At 37.5% G+C, this 15,787-nt stretch overlaps 2 protein-coding genes across 2 annotated transcripts in view; one reads left to right on the top strand and one right to left on the bottom strand.

The window, feature by feature from the left end:
* ANKAR (ankyrin and armadillo repeat containing) overlaps positions 1-1,608 on the top strand; it is an 84,473-nt gene extending 82,865 nt beyond the window's left edge. The window contains exon 24 of the mRNA XM_060152466.1: positions 1,360-1,608. Within this exon, the coding sequence (XP_060008449.1) occupies positions 1,360-1,604 (245 nt within the window). The 3' untranslated portion in view covers positions 1,605-1,608. The remainder of the gene's footprint in view (positions 1-1,359) is intronic.
* OSGEPL1 (O-sialoglycoprotein endopeptidase like 1) lies at positions 892-15,565 on the bottom strand. Its single transcript, XM_060152464.1, has 9 exons — positions 15,437-15,565; positions 13,876-14,116; positions 9,551-9,938; positions 8,555-8,759; positions 8,330-8,478; positions 7,078-7,208; positions 6,883-6,954; positions 5,321-5,427; positions 892-3,787 (listed from the first exon to the last, which is right to left on the bottom strand). The coding sequence occupies exons 2-8, from the start codon at positions 14,094-14,096 to the stop codon at positions 5,349-5,351; spliced, it is 1,245 nt and encodes a 414-aa protein (XP_060008447.1). The 5' UTR covers positions 14,097-14,116; positions 15,437-15,565; the 3' UTR covers positions 892-3,787; positions 5,321-5,348.
* Between the last annotated feature and the right edge of the window lie 222 nt (positions 15,566-15,787).

Below are 15,787 nucleotides of genomic sequence, written 5' to 3'. Positions count from 1 at the left end.
TACCTAAAATATCTTCCCATTTACAAGCCCATGTTAATCATTCCCTTTAAGACTTCCCTACTAATATCACTTGACAGAAATCCCTCTTTGCTTTTTCCCCACATGTAAATGACTTTAATTACGATCTTGCTATTATTCTGTTTCATGTACAACTTGTGTATATTATAAGTTCTTAGGGCAGAGACCACACTGTTTCCACTGATACTATGTAGTTTTATACAAAGTTGGCAGATGATGGCTGAGTGGCCTAGGCCTGCGAGATCAGAGTCTAGATCTTATAATGTTACTCATCAATTCCTATCAGACACGTAATGGGGAAAATAAATTACTTACTGGTTTTATGTATATGCTTAGTGCTTGTTCATGCGTGCATAGTATAGGACCAAAATCAGTCTTACTTGGTATATTACCTTACTGTCAAAAGCAAAAATAGAACCTTCTGAAATCAAGATCACTTTGCTGGAGTCACAAATGGAAAGACAGAGAATAAGAAAAGGAGAGGGAGCTTCCCTGGTGGCGCAGTGGTTGAGTCCACCTGCCGATGCAGGGGACACGGCTTCGTGCCCTGGTTCAGGAGGATCCCACATGCCGCGGAGCGGCTGGGCCCGTGAGCCATGGCCGCAGAGCCTGCGCGTCTGGAGCCTGTGCGTCTGGAGCCTGTGATCCGCGATGGGAGAGGCCACAACAGTGAGAGGCCCGCGTACAGCAAAAAAAAAAAAAAAAAGAAAGAAAAGAAAAGGAGAGGAAAGAACTTCATTTATTCAGGGAGATATGAGGGAAGCTAAGTATGTGTGGGACGCTATTATTTCTGAATATCATGGGTAGAAGAACATCTGGTTTTTGTATAGCTTCTTTAGTGTAAGAGTAATTTACATAAAAGAATAAAGTCAGTTCCATTATTCCTTCACTTTAATATTGGTTTGTGAATAACAATATGTATACCAGTAACGGCCTGATAAAGTTTTCACAGGTTTGTGGTAACATAAGAAAAAATAAGGACAATCAAATTTCTTATAAAGTTAATTTCATTCAAGTAAAATCCTCCATTTTGAGATAATGCCTTTTACACTTTCTATTGACATTAAAATATCCCATCTTTTACAAAACGATGTTTAAAGTAGCTGGCATTTGTTCTTTCACTAGTGCCAACTTGGCCTAATAAAAAGTTGGCAACTGTATGTTGATCCCCACAGATTTTTGCACTCTGGCATCATCTCAAAGTCTGGAAGCTACTGATCTGTTCTCTTAGTATGTTTTAGTGAAGAAAACAGAAATATATAGAACTAAAAGCAATGAGACTATACCTAGGGTTCTTAGGCTTAAGAAAGAGGCACTTAATTGTGGCTCTCTAATTTTTAGGGAAAGAGCACCGAAGAAAATTAAAACCCAAAATTCAACCAAGAGATTCTTTGACTTTTATACCTCCTGTAACTAACTTCATGGGACTCTTCAAAACAAAAAAGACCACTGCTTCTCACAGTATTTTTTCCTTTTCATCTGCAATTTCATCAGATATCACAACTGTATCAAGACCAAGAATAGTGCTTTTGAGCCAACTTGGGAAACATGTACAGAAAGCTAATCCGGAGCCTGCAGAAGGCTAATTAAAAACATTTTAGTGTAAAAGGATTCCTGAGCAATCTTTTAAAATTTTTTATTTTTAATTGTGGTAAAATATACATAACTGAGTAATCTTTTTGAATGGAAGTTCTTGATATTGATACTTAACAAATTTTCCTTAGCATGTCTACTGGAATTTAACATCAGGTCAGAAATATGGTTTCAAAAAATAAGTAGAAGTTTCTCTAATAGAATGCCTGCACTTAAAACTATTAAGATATAGGGGCTTCCCTGGTGGCGCAGTGGTTGAGAGTCCTCCTGCCGATGCAGGGGACCTGGCTTCGTGCCCTGGTTCGGGAGGATCCCACATGCCGCGGAGCGGCTGGGCCCGTGAGCCATGGCGGCTGAGCCTGCGCATCCGGAGCCTGTGCTCCACAACGGGAGAGGCCACAACAATGAGAGGCCCGCATACAGCGAAGAAAAGAAAAATAAAGAAAAAAAAAAAAACTATTAAGATATAGCAACTCACACAAGTGGCACAATTAGTGTATATATCAAGTGTTAGAAACATTTTAAAATAAGAAACATTTTTAAATTGGTATGCTGGGCTAAAAAGACCTGATTCAAAGTAGCCTACATGTTAACACTCACTGTACTACCTTAAGATATTTAATGATAAATACTACAGGTACACGAGTCTTCTAAAATCTGAAATGTATGCTTTTAAAAACATTTTACTAAAGAAAAATCTGAAATCATTTCCCATCAAGCACAAAAGTATGGCTAAAAAGTGTGGCCACCACTGTTGACCATTCTCCATATGTACAGAGTATCTTTGGTTTGCAGCTGGAATAGATGACATTCTTTGTGGCTTAGAATCATGTGATGTCTTTGCCCAACCAGTATTGTTTCCAGTAGGTGCAAGTTTTGATGTATGTCTGCTTCTCACATACAGCAGCAAATGGATTTGATATAAAAGCTAACTAGGTTTCAGTGGGTCCTTTAAAGAGCCACCGTTTTTCTCTGTCCACTTTGCTCAATTGTCTCTATAGTCTACCTGGGCTGCAGTGAACACATACATTAATTAGCAGTTATTTTCTCCAACATGCCTTAACGTAACAGTAATGATGGTGGTGACTGCAGCTACAGGTACTCAGGGCTTTCTGTGTGCCACAGTCCAAAGCCTGTGCTCTTAACCACTGTACAATAAGAGACCTCTTTAATCTTCAAATCTGATTCAAAATTATCTTAATAGCTCTGAGTCACAACTTCCTGGTGGAATTCTGAGAAGAATGGCATATTTTATACTAGAAAGGGATAAATAATTCAAATGATACAAACCTGTGTCATTTATTCAGCACTGTTAATTCATATCATTGGAAACATTAAGCCTCTCTAGACATTCAAAAGATAAAAGCCTTTAGACAGCAAACTTTGAGCTTTAAAACTGGCTTCAGGTGGTTTCAAAGTTGATGATCAGGGTTTTTTTGCATTCAATAACAGACATTTCCTGAGTATCTAGGCCTAGCAGGGCCAACCACCACGCTTAAAACTTTACAGTATTTCTCAAGTACAGCCCCAAAGTACAGATTATGTTTATTACCCTGCACTTGCTTTTTATTTTTAAAAATTATACATAAGATGAGAAAGGCCTCAATATATAGAGAGTTTCAGCAAATTGCCTGCCTCTTACCTGTACTATAAGCTAACTGGCACACATGCTTACCAACATAGAGTTCAATGTTTCTCCCTTTCTCTTCCTTCCTTCTGGCTAAATACTGAAAGACCTAAATATATGGAATGCTTCCAGAATTTGCTTGTTTTTTTAATCTGTAGTTTACCTGATTTATATCATGAACTTAATTTTGACATGTGTGTTTGTAGCATCTGGAATAGTTTTGATACTTTGAAATTTTAAGAACTTAGATTATAGATATTCCTATTTTATTTATTTATTTGGCTGCATTGGGTCTTCGTTTCTGTGCGAGGGCTTTCTCTGCTTGCGGCGAGCAGGGGCCACTCTTCATCGCGGTGCACGGGCCTCTCACTGTTGCGGCCTCTCCTGTTGTGGAGCACAGGCTCCAGATGCACAGGCTCAGTAGTTGTGGCTCATGGGCCCAGTTGCTCCGCGGCATGTGGGATCCTCCCAGACCAGGGCTCGAACCCGTGTCCCCTGCATTGGCAGGCAGACTCTCAACCACTGCGCCACCAGGGAAGCCCGATATTCCTATTTTATAAAATTTGTGATGGTGGGAAAAAATTTTGGTCAATTTTCTTCATTAGTTTATATGCACTCTTATTGTAACAGTCAAAGGAAATACACTTTCTGTGAATTTAGATTCACATGATACAGAATACAAATCCAAATGTAAAAGGTGAATTCACAAACTAATAGTTTCTTCTAAATTATAGTTACAAACCAATTACATCATACCTATACCTCAACATCAAAGAATGTAAGCTTTATAAATGTTGCTGTTTCTATATGTTCTCTCATATAAATTATACTTCCAGGATAAAATGGAGGATCATAAAGCAATATCCTACGATCACAATTCTAGAAAAAAGAATTACTTATGGAATTTCCCAAAAGGGAAGGTCACCATAAGGAAGGATTAAAATAAGAAATCTTTTCATTCTAGATTTTTATCCTTAACCTCTAGTTTCTCAATAAAGCAAGTCACTGATTAGAAAATTAACAATCTGATCCAGTATGGATGATGTAACATAGCAAAATCTCTCAAAGGACATTAAATAGTTAGTAGTATCATCCTTATATTCAAAGGACAGTACATTCAGTTATTTTAATCTGGGCAGAAAAAAAGTCATAAACTGTTATGATATCTGCAGTAAAAGTCAGAGTCAAAGGACATTACCCAAAAATAAAACAGCCCTTTTCACCTCATATATTTTCACTGATTAAATATACTTTCTAAAATAATGAATGTGAATATATGTGGCCAACTAAAAAGTACAATATACACTCGAGGGATTACTTGCATGTCATATTTCTTTTCTTTTTTTTTTTGAGGTACGCGGGCCTCTCACTGTTGTGGCCCCTCCCATTGCAGAGCACAGGCTCCAGACACGCAGGCTCAGCGGCCATGGCTCACGGGCCCAGCTGCTCCGCAGCATGTGGGATCTTCCCGGACCAGGGCACGAACCCGTGTCCCCTGCATCGGCAGGCGGACTCTCAACCACTGCGCCACCAGGGAAGCCCATGCTTCCCTGGTGTCATATTTCTTAAAATGTCATATTTCTTAAAATCCCATTTTAAGAAATGTATAGAAATCCCATTTGCTCCAGAGAAGATACCGAATAATATATATATTTTTATAATTACTAACATATATTCTTTTGTTTTGACTTAGAATTCTTGAGTTGACATGACTTTGACCTGGCTACCTTTCTAAAATTGCTCTCTCATTAGAAAAGTCAGGCTAATATATCCTGATATGAAAAAGGGGGGTAAAGATCTATGCCTGTATAATATGGGGCCAGGATTTAGCAGAATTGCTATATTTTTTCCAAGGTTTTTCTTTCTACTTGCCAATATCAGTATATTCTTTTTCCCACAAGATGTTTTATTTGGTTTTTGATTAAAAAAAACCTATACTCCCTTATAAGACTATAACATATTATTATAGTCTCTCAGAAGAGCAGGTTAACCATCAAACATAAAAAGGATAACAAAGAAAGTCTTGATGAACAATTAGTATTATATATTTGATATACAAAAAAATCAAAACTTTACTACTACCTTTAGGGATATTTTTGAAAAGCAAAAATCAAATCTTCATTTTTAATCGTGGTACTTTTATGGCAGCTTCTCCAACTTCTTTTGATATATCTGCTCCAAGAGGACATCTGCATCAAAATCAGACAAATCACATTATTTCAAATTATTTTACATTATTTGTTTACTGATCTGTTACTAGCTCTGCAAACTATCTGCTTAGAATTCTGACAAACAATATATGTATCTAGTGAATAACTGACTATATGTGATGGTGGTTCTTGAATCCATAAAAGTACAATAGGACCTCAAACCAGAATAATGGGTGAAGGAAGGCTAGAAATCTAAATTGGACAATTTTTTAAAACCACTTTGAGGTATAATTGACATGTTAAAAGCTATACATATTTAATGCATACAATTCAATGAGTTTGGGGTTGAGATGTTTTTGAAAGAGTTCTCTCTCAAATACTGTAAATAAATAAAAACTTGAAACAGAAAAACATAACAAAAAGTTGCCTTAAAATGCTCTACAAAGCTAACAGGGTAAAAACAGTTTACCATACAAAGTCAGACCTGCATTTATTCTAACTTCAGAAATTCTCCAGGTTTCAAAAGCTAGCTTGCTCCTTTTCTACCTTCCTTTGTCACTGGTGGCAGGAGAGGTCTTAGATCCTACCCTCTTTCTCTGTTCTTCCTCAGTAAATACTTTTGGCCTCAGATTTCTGCTTTTGTACAATGTTGCCCTATACAAAGCTTCAAATGGACCCCAACCTAAAAAAAGCCATCATCTCCAGCCTCAACACTGCCCACAAGAAGGCAGTGTTGGATCAGATGGTAGATTCTACCTGAGGCTAGGCCATCAACTTAAGGGATTCTTTCTACTAGTAGTTTAGTCACTACTAACTAAACTGTTCATTTATGATCAGCCTTAATAGTCTATGGTTCACGTAGGTATAGTTATGTACTAAAATGCTGAAAAGTTTAAAACAGCAGATGAAACACTGTTGAAAATAGAATTGTTAGATTATGAAACATAATCATGCTTTACTGTTTTTACTATTCCAGAATTAGCTTAAGACCAGAACTTGATAACAAATTGAAAAACTGTGCTACTCCTAGGAACTTTGATTTGGGAGAGGAAGTAAGGCTTGCAGAAAACAGCTATCTTTTGGCCATTTCTCAGCTGCCTGTGGAGAAGTATACTCACAACCCAGTCTCCCAGCTGAATGCTTCTTGCACATTTTCCTTAAGTTTCCAGCACGGCAGCTGATGCTGAGATGGTCCTAACACTGCAAAAGTCCAGGTCATGGACATGGTTTCCATTCTGGTCCCCAGTGAGGGAATTCATCATCCTTACCCACTGCCTGTTTCTAACCTATGCTTTGTCAACATTTATATAATTTAAGCTATAACAAAAATATTTCTTATAAGGTATCTAACGCTTAGGTTAGATGAAAAAAATTAATGTACTCTTTCTTCAAGTACCACCAGAGTGTCAATGAAAACCTCAAATATAAAAGCAAAATCCAGGCTTTGACTTTTACAATGCAACTTGCATAAAGATTATGAATGGTACCACGTACTTTGGCTCATAGCGGATGCCTTCTGTGCTGTGTAAAATGCCCAAGCCAGCACGCAATCTTTCAACACCATTCCTAAATAAGAATCAATAAAAATAAAATAACTAGCCCAAGATTTAAAGGAAGAAAATTTAGCATGATGAAATGGCAATTAATATTTACATAATTATGAGTGAAGCACAAACATCCATGGCTTACCACGCAATCATAACGCCGTTGTCAGTGCACAGTCTGGGAGGAGGACACAACAAAGTGCATTGTGTTGCATCTGTCACGATTTCCAGAGCTTTTCGGATATGTAAGTTACTTGCAACGCCTCCAGATACAACCTGAAAAAGTTGAGAAAACCAAAATTAACAATATCACACATGAATATGAGCTAAGCTGTGAGCTAAACCCGGGGAAATTACCAGCATTATACAATAAGACAATATCACATTTTGGTAGGTGGGTAATGAGCAAGTGATATATCTATATAATAAACATTTGCAAAGGAAACAAAAGTCACCAACAATTTCAATATTACCATATGATCACTTTCATTTTTGTATTTTCTTCTAACCCTTTTCTCATTACAATCATAGTATTTTAGACCCTGCAGTTTTCACTTATAAGCATTTTTTTTCATTTTACTACATAATTCTTAAACTATTACCTTTGATATTTGTGTAATATTCCATTTTGTGAACCTACCATTTAAATATTTTTCTCGCTTTACAATTTTCCAAAGAATGAAGTTTAAGATACACAGGCAGTTTATCAAGGCTTTTAAGCACATTTAAAGGGATTTCATCAAAGGAACATAAATCTGAAGGAAACAGCCTATTTTTCCTTCAATAATGACAGCAGTTATACTGCATTTTGTTTCATACTGTAAACCCTCTTTTAAATTCAATAAGATGCAGCCTTGAACTTTTTTGCCGCACAGGCTGTACAGATGTCCTATAAAGCTGCCAGGCCTGTACAGGGAATGGTTGTTAAAAGTTTTGTTTTGTTTTGAATTATTTATTTATTTATTTTTGGCTGCATTGGGTCTTCGTTGCTGCACGTGGGCTTTCTTTAGTTGCGGCGAGAGGTCTTCTCATTGCGGTGGCTTATCTTGTTGCGAAGCACGGGCTCCAGGCGCGTGGGCTCAGTAGTTGTGGCTCACTGGATCTAGAGCACAGGCTCAGTAGTCGTGGTGCACGGGCTTAGTTGCTTCGCGGCATGTGGGATCTTCCCAGACCAGGGCTCGAACTCATGTTCCCTGTGTTAGCAGGCGGATTCTTAACCACTGCACCACCAGGGAAATCCCAATGGCTGTTAGTTTTTATTCTACGTGATTTCATACTGTCTGCGATAGCATATGGCATAAAGATCTTTTCATCCTATGCTTAGGGTCAATTAATCTCTGGGAAGAAAAGTAACATACTGTAAAGGATTACTACTATTCTAAAATTACAAAACTTACCAGTACTGCATTACTTTGACATAACAAGTCTCTCTGCTTGCAAAATAGAATAGCACGATGTGTTCTTTTTGCAATGTGGCAGGCTACTGTGTGCTGTACTGCAGCAGCAATATCTGCAGCTGAAGACAGGATTTGCCCCTTCTCAATACCTGCAGGAATGAGCAGGTATTTTTAGGTACAATCCAGTATTACTTATTTGTCCAACTTTACTAATTAGAAATATACCTTCTTCTTTTTCCTTTTGCATTATCATCTTATCAATAATGTGATGAAGTCCAGAAAAAGAAAAGTCACAATTTTTAGCATGTTGCATGGGAGGTTTGAAATCAAAATGCAGTTTATTTCCCTGTTTGGCCAAATGTTCTATAGCCTTCCCACCACTCATGGTGGAGCACTCTGGATGTTTTATTAAAGAAAGTCTTCTTGCTACCTATCAAAAACAAATAAAAATTTTTGTAATGTCATGAAACTGTACATTTTGAAACCAGGGTGCAAAGGAAATGAATTTTACCCTGGGTGAATAAGACATGCAATACTTTTACAAACATGGACCAGAACTGGTGGTCAGTCAAGACAGACAATCTTGCTGTTTCTGACAACCTAATCAATAGTGGCCAATCACTGCCTTCCTATCTACTTTTGCTCTTCTACTGGGGATGGAAAATAGGTTTGAAAATGACAATGACTGCTTAATGATGAACTTCAAAAATAAGAACCTGTCCTATTTCTTCCAATCATTTCAGCTGTTGGCAACAGGTTTTTTTTATAAGGCAGTAGGCTTTAAGATTCTAAAACAAAGGAAAAGAAATCTGCTTGTCAGTGGTGTCAGCAATTGTAACATTTAATAATAGAACTTTGTGCATCTTTAATGTCCTTATGTTATCTTTATATATCCTCTTATTTCACTTTTTAAAGGTACATTACACTTCACAAAGCACTTTCTTTCATATATTATGTTATTTGATTAAAAAAGTGTATATACAAACTATTTGAGCCTTTATATACTGATGTAAACCTCATATCGTTTTATTCAGAATGGGTAAGAAGGGATCTTTTATAAAATTATGTACTACTCTTTTTTTGTTTACTACTGCACATAAGTTTTTTTAGTCTAATATATTATTCAGAAATATTTAGATGAATAGCAGTAGTGTATCTATTACTATTTAGCTGAAATAGACACCTTAACAAAAAAGAATAGAGATATTAATTCTTAATTACCTTGTCAAGCATGTCACCTGGCGCTATATCCAAAGACTTTCCAAGAAGCAGAAAATCTGAAACTCCTCTAACTAATGCCAAAAGACAATGACCTCCTGAAATCAAAAGAACTAAAAAAGGAAATTCTACTTTATTTGTCAACCTAATAGTAAGTGCATGAGCCTCCATATGATGAATGGGAATGAAGGGCTTTTTTAACTGGTCTACCAGTTGTAAGCTAAATGATAAGCCTACACCCAGGCTTAAAGCAAGTCCTGGTTTTATGGTAGTTGCAATTGCTGAGAGTTCACTTGGAGAGACTTTACTGGCAGAGAGAGCTTCTTGCACTATGCGTTGAATATTTTCTCTATGAAGCTGTTGAGCTACTGGAGGAATAATCCCACCTGTTCTGAAAGATATAAAAAAAACAGCTTTTTATAATTTTAAGATTATAAAAATAGAGAAAGAAAAAGTATATATTATGGCTGAAGGCATGTTTTCAAATTAACCATTATATAGCTAAACACATTAGTAAGTCAAGTATTTTCAAATTATGTGTGCCTTATAATGTACAGTACATTATAAGAACTCACCATGCAGTGATTAAGGATGTTATTTAATGTCTCTAACTTTTCAAAACTGTATACAACAAACTCCTATGGATTTGTTTCTTGATAAATGAAATCACCAAAATAATTTTGAGAAGCATTCTAAGGAACGAGTCTTGAATAAGGAAAGGACAGGATAAAACTGGATTTTAGGAAAATTAATCTATCTGACTGGAAGAAAAGAAATACTAACAGAGAGAAACATGAAGACAGTTTTGTGAAGAAGACGAGTTTATTTTTAAACACACTGCACTTGAGCTCATGGTAGGACAGCAGACAGCTTGAAATCCTGAAATAAAGTTTGGGAATCCAGTCTTTAATTGGATTGGTAATTTTGATTTTTGGTCCATATAGGACAAGCAGTGGATGACCACTCCAAATGTCAAGAATAAAGAATTAGAAGGCAAAGTTGTTAGCAAAAAATTAGCCAGCATGTGACTGATCAGAGAGGCAGAGCAAAAATATAGAGGGTCTGCAAGATATACCTCTAATCTCAAAAAAAACCCCTTCAAATATTGATGTTGTAAGATCTATATACACGGCATTCAATGAATATTTAATAGTTAAAATATGTACTGTGTCAGTCAATGAGGGCAATATTTAAAAGAAACGATCTTATTTCAACACATCCATAATATAATACCATTTTCCTTAATTCTTCAAAGAGACTTTTTCTCCTATATTCCTCAATTCTGTTAATGGCATCAATAACCTCCTAATCACTTGGCTTTCCAGGCTTATCTTTATCTCCTTTCTTTCCCTTACTTTCCACATTTAATTAAGTTTATCACCATTGATAAGGTCAGCACTGTCCCACTGCCACCACCAAGTTCGAAAAGCTCTCATTAACTCAGTCTATTCAAAGCCTTCTAACTGTACTTCCCTAGATACATTCTCTGATCCTTGGAATTGTTCTGTATGGTGTTGCCAGAAAAAAAGCACAGTGCTGACCTCATCACTCACCTACTCAAAAGCTTTTACTTTCTTGGAATTTGGGAGACTTTAAATCCAAATCCTCTCCCTCCTACTCATTTCTTCCTCCTCCCACTTGCCTACTCCCCTTCCTTTCTGTGCCTCTTCTATGTATTATCTTCTAAGGATTATGCTAAGCATCAGAGACAGAAGAGATGAATAAGACCATGGCTTTATTCTCAAAGAATTAATTATGATTAATAAAGTCATTAATTAATAATCAAATAATAATTTGTAGACAGTATGGAAAGTGGATGATTAAAGAACAAAGCTAATAAAGAGGCAGTGAAACCATTTAGCCTCAAGACTGGAGCCAAGAGTCCAGGCAAGAGACAATAAGGGCTTGAACTAAGTGGAAAGTGGGACGAAAAGTTTCAAGAAATATTTGGGAGGTAGATTTACTATGACTAGGTGACTGATTTGGTTACAGAGTGGTGAGGGAGAAGTCAAGATTGTCCTTCAGGTCTCTGGCTCGAAAGAAAGAACTCCTCTTCCAAGCAATCCTCTATTACTGCACTTGCCATGCTGTTTTACAATGACCTATTTACCTATCTGCCTTCTTCACTTTATAGTAGTAAGAGAAGTACTATTGTTACTAGTAATAGGTAGGTTTTTTTGAGCCCTTGCTATTTGTCAAGACTGCACTAAATGCTTTAAAAGAATTCACATTTAACCTTCACAACAATATTATAAGCTGGTTGTCATTATTATCCCCATTTCACAGATAAGGACACTAAGACATAGAAAATGGTGCAAGGTCTCAAAACTAGTCAGTGGCTGGGCTTCTCTGGTGGCGCAGTGGTTGAGAGTCCGCCTGCTGATGCAGGGGACACGGGTTCGTGCCCCGGTCCGGGAAGATCCCACATGCCGCGGAGTGGCTGGGCCCGTGAGCCATGGCTGCTGAGCCTGCACGTCCGAAGCCTGTGCTCCGCAACGGCAGAGGCCACAACAGTGAGAGGCCCGCGTACCGCAAAAAAAAAAAAAAAAAAACTAGTCAGTGGCTGAACCAGAATGTAAACCACTTTATATGGTAAGCTGCTCAGAGGAAAGGATCATATATATGTACCCACAGTGCCTCAGATGCTGCCTTGCAATTGTAGGTATTCAATAAATAATGAGATGCGCTGAGGAGATGGTACCAAATAGTTTATTTGCCTATATATTCCTCTCAAGTGACTCACGCGCTAGCTAAACTAAGTGTTTGCCCAGTACCTTCTCACCTCTTTGCCTTTGCCAGTGATGCTCTCTCAGCCTACAATATTCTTTCCATCCTCTTTCATTGAAGGCCTAACTATTTCTCAAGGCCACTGACCCCTGCAACATGTCATGTGCTATGCTGGGCATTAGGCATAGTGTAGTGGTTAATACAGACGCAGCCCCTGTCACCATGGAGCTGAGAGTCTATTGGGGGAAAGACTGTACATAAGTAAACAAACATAAAAATTATGAAAAGAATTATGAGGAAAATATGCAGGATATGGTATATAGAATAAACAGGGTGGGAGTACCTAATTTAGATTAAGTAGTTAGGGTAGGCCTTTCTGTGCAGCTAACATTTACATGTTCAAATGTCCAATACACCCCAAAATAATGAAAGAACCGTAAAACTGAGGCATGGTAATAAGTTATTGTCTGCACTACTTCTTTGATACTCACTTTATGCTGCCTTGCACTGCTAACTTTCCTTGTAGGTCTACATAACATGTCTCAAAGATTAGGTTAAGCTTCTTAAAGGCAAGGACTTGTTAGTATTTCACTGTGCCTTATTAAGACCTAACACAGTCCCCTTCATATAATACGTAACCATCAGAGGCCTACTCTGCCTCTTCACGTATACTATTTCTAATATTCTGTATTATTTCTATTATGCACCCCACAATCCTATAAGATAGACATTATCTTTCCCATTTTATGGATGTGAAAACAGAATCAGAGAGGATCAGGAACTTCCCAAGTCAGAACCAATACCAATCACTAATTCATGATTCACACACAGGTTTGTGATCTCAAAACACCAAACTTTTTCACTATTCAGATGTTGTAAATTAATGGCTTGACAGCATATCTGAACTGTATGGTATTTTAATATATTTGAATTACCTACTAATTTTTAAAATCTGGGAGATATTACCGTAACATTCTGGATTTCCATTTTCTCTTGAAAATTCTGATAATCAAATAACATAAGGCCTACATTCTTGCATGGCAACAACTGGCTGGAGCTGAGTAGTGACCTATAGATATTTTCCACATTATACCCAGCCTACCTATTTATGTAACCTGCCTGGTGGCCCTCTGGAAAAATCTGAGTTTATAAACCTGGCACCATTCTGTGCTTTAATACAACAGTATATTGTTATTTAAGTACCAATATGAATTATATGTGTAAATGTGAATAGGATTTTCTTTTGCAGTGATTAACACAGGCTAGAAGTCAGGTCATACTTTCCTAGGACTTCAGTTGAGACCATGAAACATAACAGGTGGACAAAAGAGAAAAAGGCATGAGGGGAAATCATGGATAAATATTGGAGTTTAGTTTCTTTTTGGCAACAGGATTAGCTAAGGTTGGGACCTTATTGTGGAGCTCCTTAAAAGCCAGGTTGAGGGGTTTAAGGTTTTCTACGGCAGTTATTAGAAACTTTTGCATGAAAGAAGAAATTAGTTCTTAAAATTTAACTTTTGTATGTAATAAATACAAAAAAAAATTATTTCATTTTATTTTTCCAAAAAAAAGTGGAAACTACCAAGATAATGTCTACTCACTTTAAATGAACTTCGGTTTGGGAATGTATTGCTTCTCCCAAAACATTTCCGGTTTCATCCACCACAGCAGCTGCTGTATCATCACAACTGGTTTCAATTCCCAAAACTAGTTTATGAAGAAATAGTTTTCCAGGATGAAAATTAAAACTTCTTAGAAATTCATACATATTCCTTTTTGATGGTTTAGAAAAAACTCCTGCTGTCTTATTCAATATTAGCATATTTACTGTATAGATAATTCCTGGAAAAGAATTAAAGAAACAAACTATTATTTGGAACTGACATTAGCCACTAGCCCATTCAGTAAAGCAAAATTCCAAAAACTTGGTTTATTTTTCAATATATAGTTTTATAAAAATTTAGGAAAGGTTTGTAAAAGTTAGCAAAAAATTTTAGTCTGTAGAAATCTGTTAATATAAATAACAGTATGAATGAATATAATGCTCTTTAAGAGGGAAAACGGGAAATTAGATATAAAATTTTTATTATTACTATTACTTGCATGCTGTTCTTACCAAACTATTGATTATTCTTTATAAAACAGCTAATGTTACAGTACAACAGCTGCATGGATAGTCTTTGGAAAAGTGCTATTCATTTTTTATAGCTAAAATTAAGACAAAATGTGGTTTAAAAAAAATCAGTAAGGGCAAAATGGAACTGATGAAAATCAATGCATTCCATTTCCTAGAAACACCTTTCAAAAGAAAAATTTAATCATTTGGTCGGAAAACGATAGTTCACATAAAACACAAAGTAAGATTTAGTCGTCTAAGTTTAGAAACAACTGTTCTCACAAAGCTCATCTTTTTGCTTGCGCGGCCATGGCTCACGGGCCTAGCCGCTCCGCGGCATGTGGGATCTTCCCGGACCAGGGCACGAACCCGTGTCCCCTGCATCGGCAGGCGGACTCTCAACCACTGCGCCACCAGGGAAGCCCTCATAAAGCTCATTTTAAAAGAGCATCTCAACTAAAACGACCGTAACCTAATACCTATTTTATCCATTAATTACAATTGTTTGAATTAAATCTCCATTTTTGCCACAGGTTTATCATAATAGGGATCTCCCCAAATCCTCTTTGCCCCCAATAACAGCAGTCCATCATTAAAGCACCCTGGTTTTTTCACACTGCCAAATATCTAGTCTCATGCCTCCCAAATCACCTGTTCTAGAACCTTCTAGATATTTAAGTAGGCTCTTTCCCTATCACACTAATGGACAAAATGGAAAAAAATAAAAGAGCGAATATTGGAACTTTTATTGTTCCACAGGAGCAGAGGGCATCCAGGGATTAGAGATAAGCGACCTATTCACAGAGGACCCCTGCAGAGGATGCAGCCCCAACAGACGCGCCACGAGAAATTAGACTTATAGTCACTAAATCCAGCCAAGGAGGCTTGTGCGAAGCCCTCCTCGTTCGGGCCAGGAAGGATCCCAAGCGAACCCTGGGCACTTGGCCAGCGCTGGTCTCTGCTCTAAGGCGAGGGACTCTGACTGGAACCGCTTTTCCAGGCGCGCGAAAGCATCAGTGGAGAGAGGGCTGAGCTGTTTCACCCACCTTCCTCGTGAACGACAGTAACTAGTACTCGTCTACTTTCCGCAGCAAAGCCGATCGACCGCCCTTTCCTAGGTGCAAGGAAGCCCGAACCTGTCGCCCCGGAAGTGATGTCATCAACACGGAGCCCGCGTCCCGTCGCCAGGGTCAGCTGGTATTCCCCTAGAAGGGGGAGTAAATATAAGCACAAAGGCTCTCATTCCCCAGATGGTGCGCTCAAGCAATTCTCCCAGATTTGTAGGTAAGAATACTATAAGGTCACACGTCTAGTGACTGATCTAGTGGAGACCGAGCACAGATTCGACTACATAACATTTAGTTCTAAACACTATGCTACGTTAAAAGAAAAAAAAA

Source organism: Lagenorhynchus albirostris, chromosome 6 (genome assembly GCF_949774975.1).
Source record: "Lagenorhynchus albirostris chromosome 6, mLagAlb1.1, whole genome shotgun sequence".
Classification (NCBI taxonomy): Eukaryota; Metazoa; Chordata; class Mammalia; order Artiodactyla; family Delphinidae; genus Lagenorhynchus; species Lagenorhynchus albirostris.
This window is presented reverse-complemented; position numbering and strand designations above follow the sequence as displayed.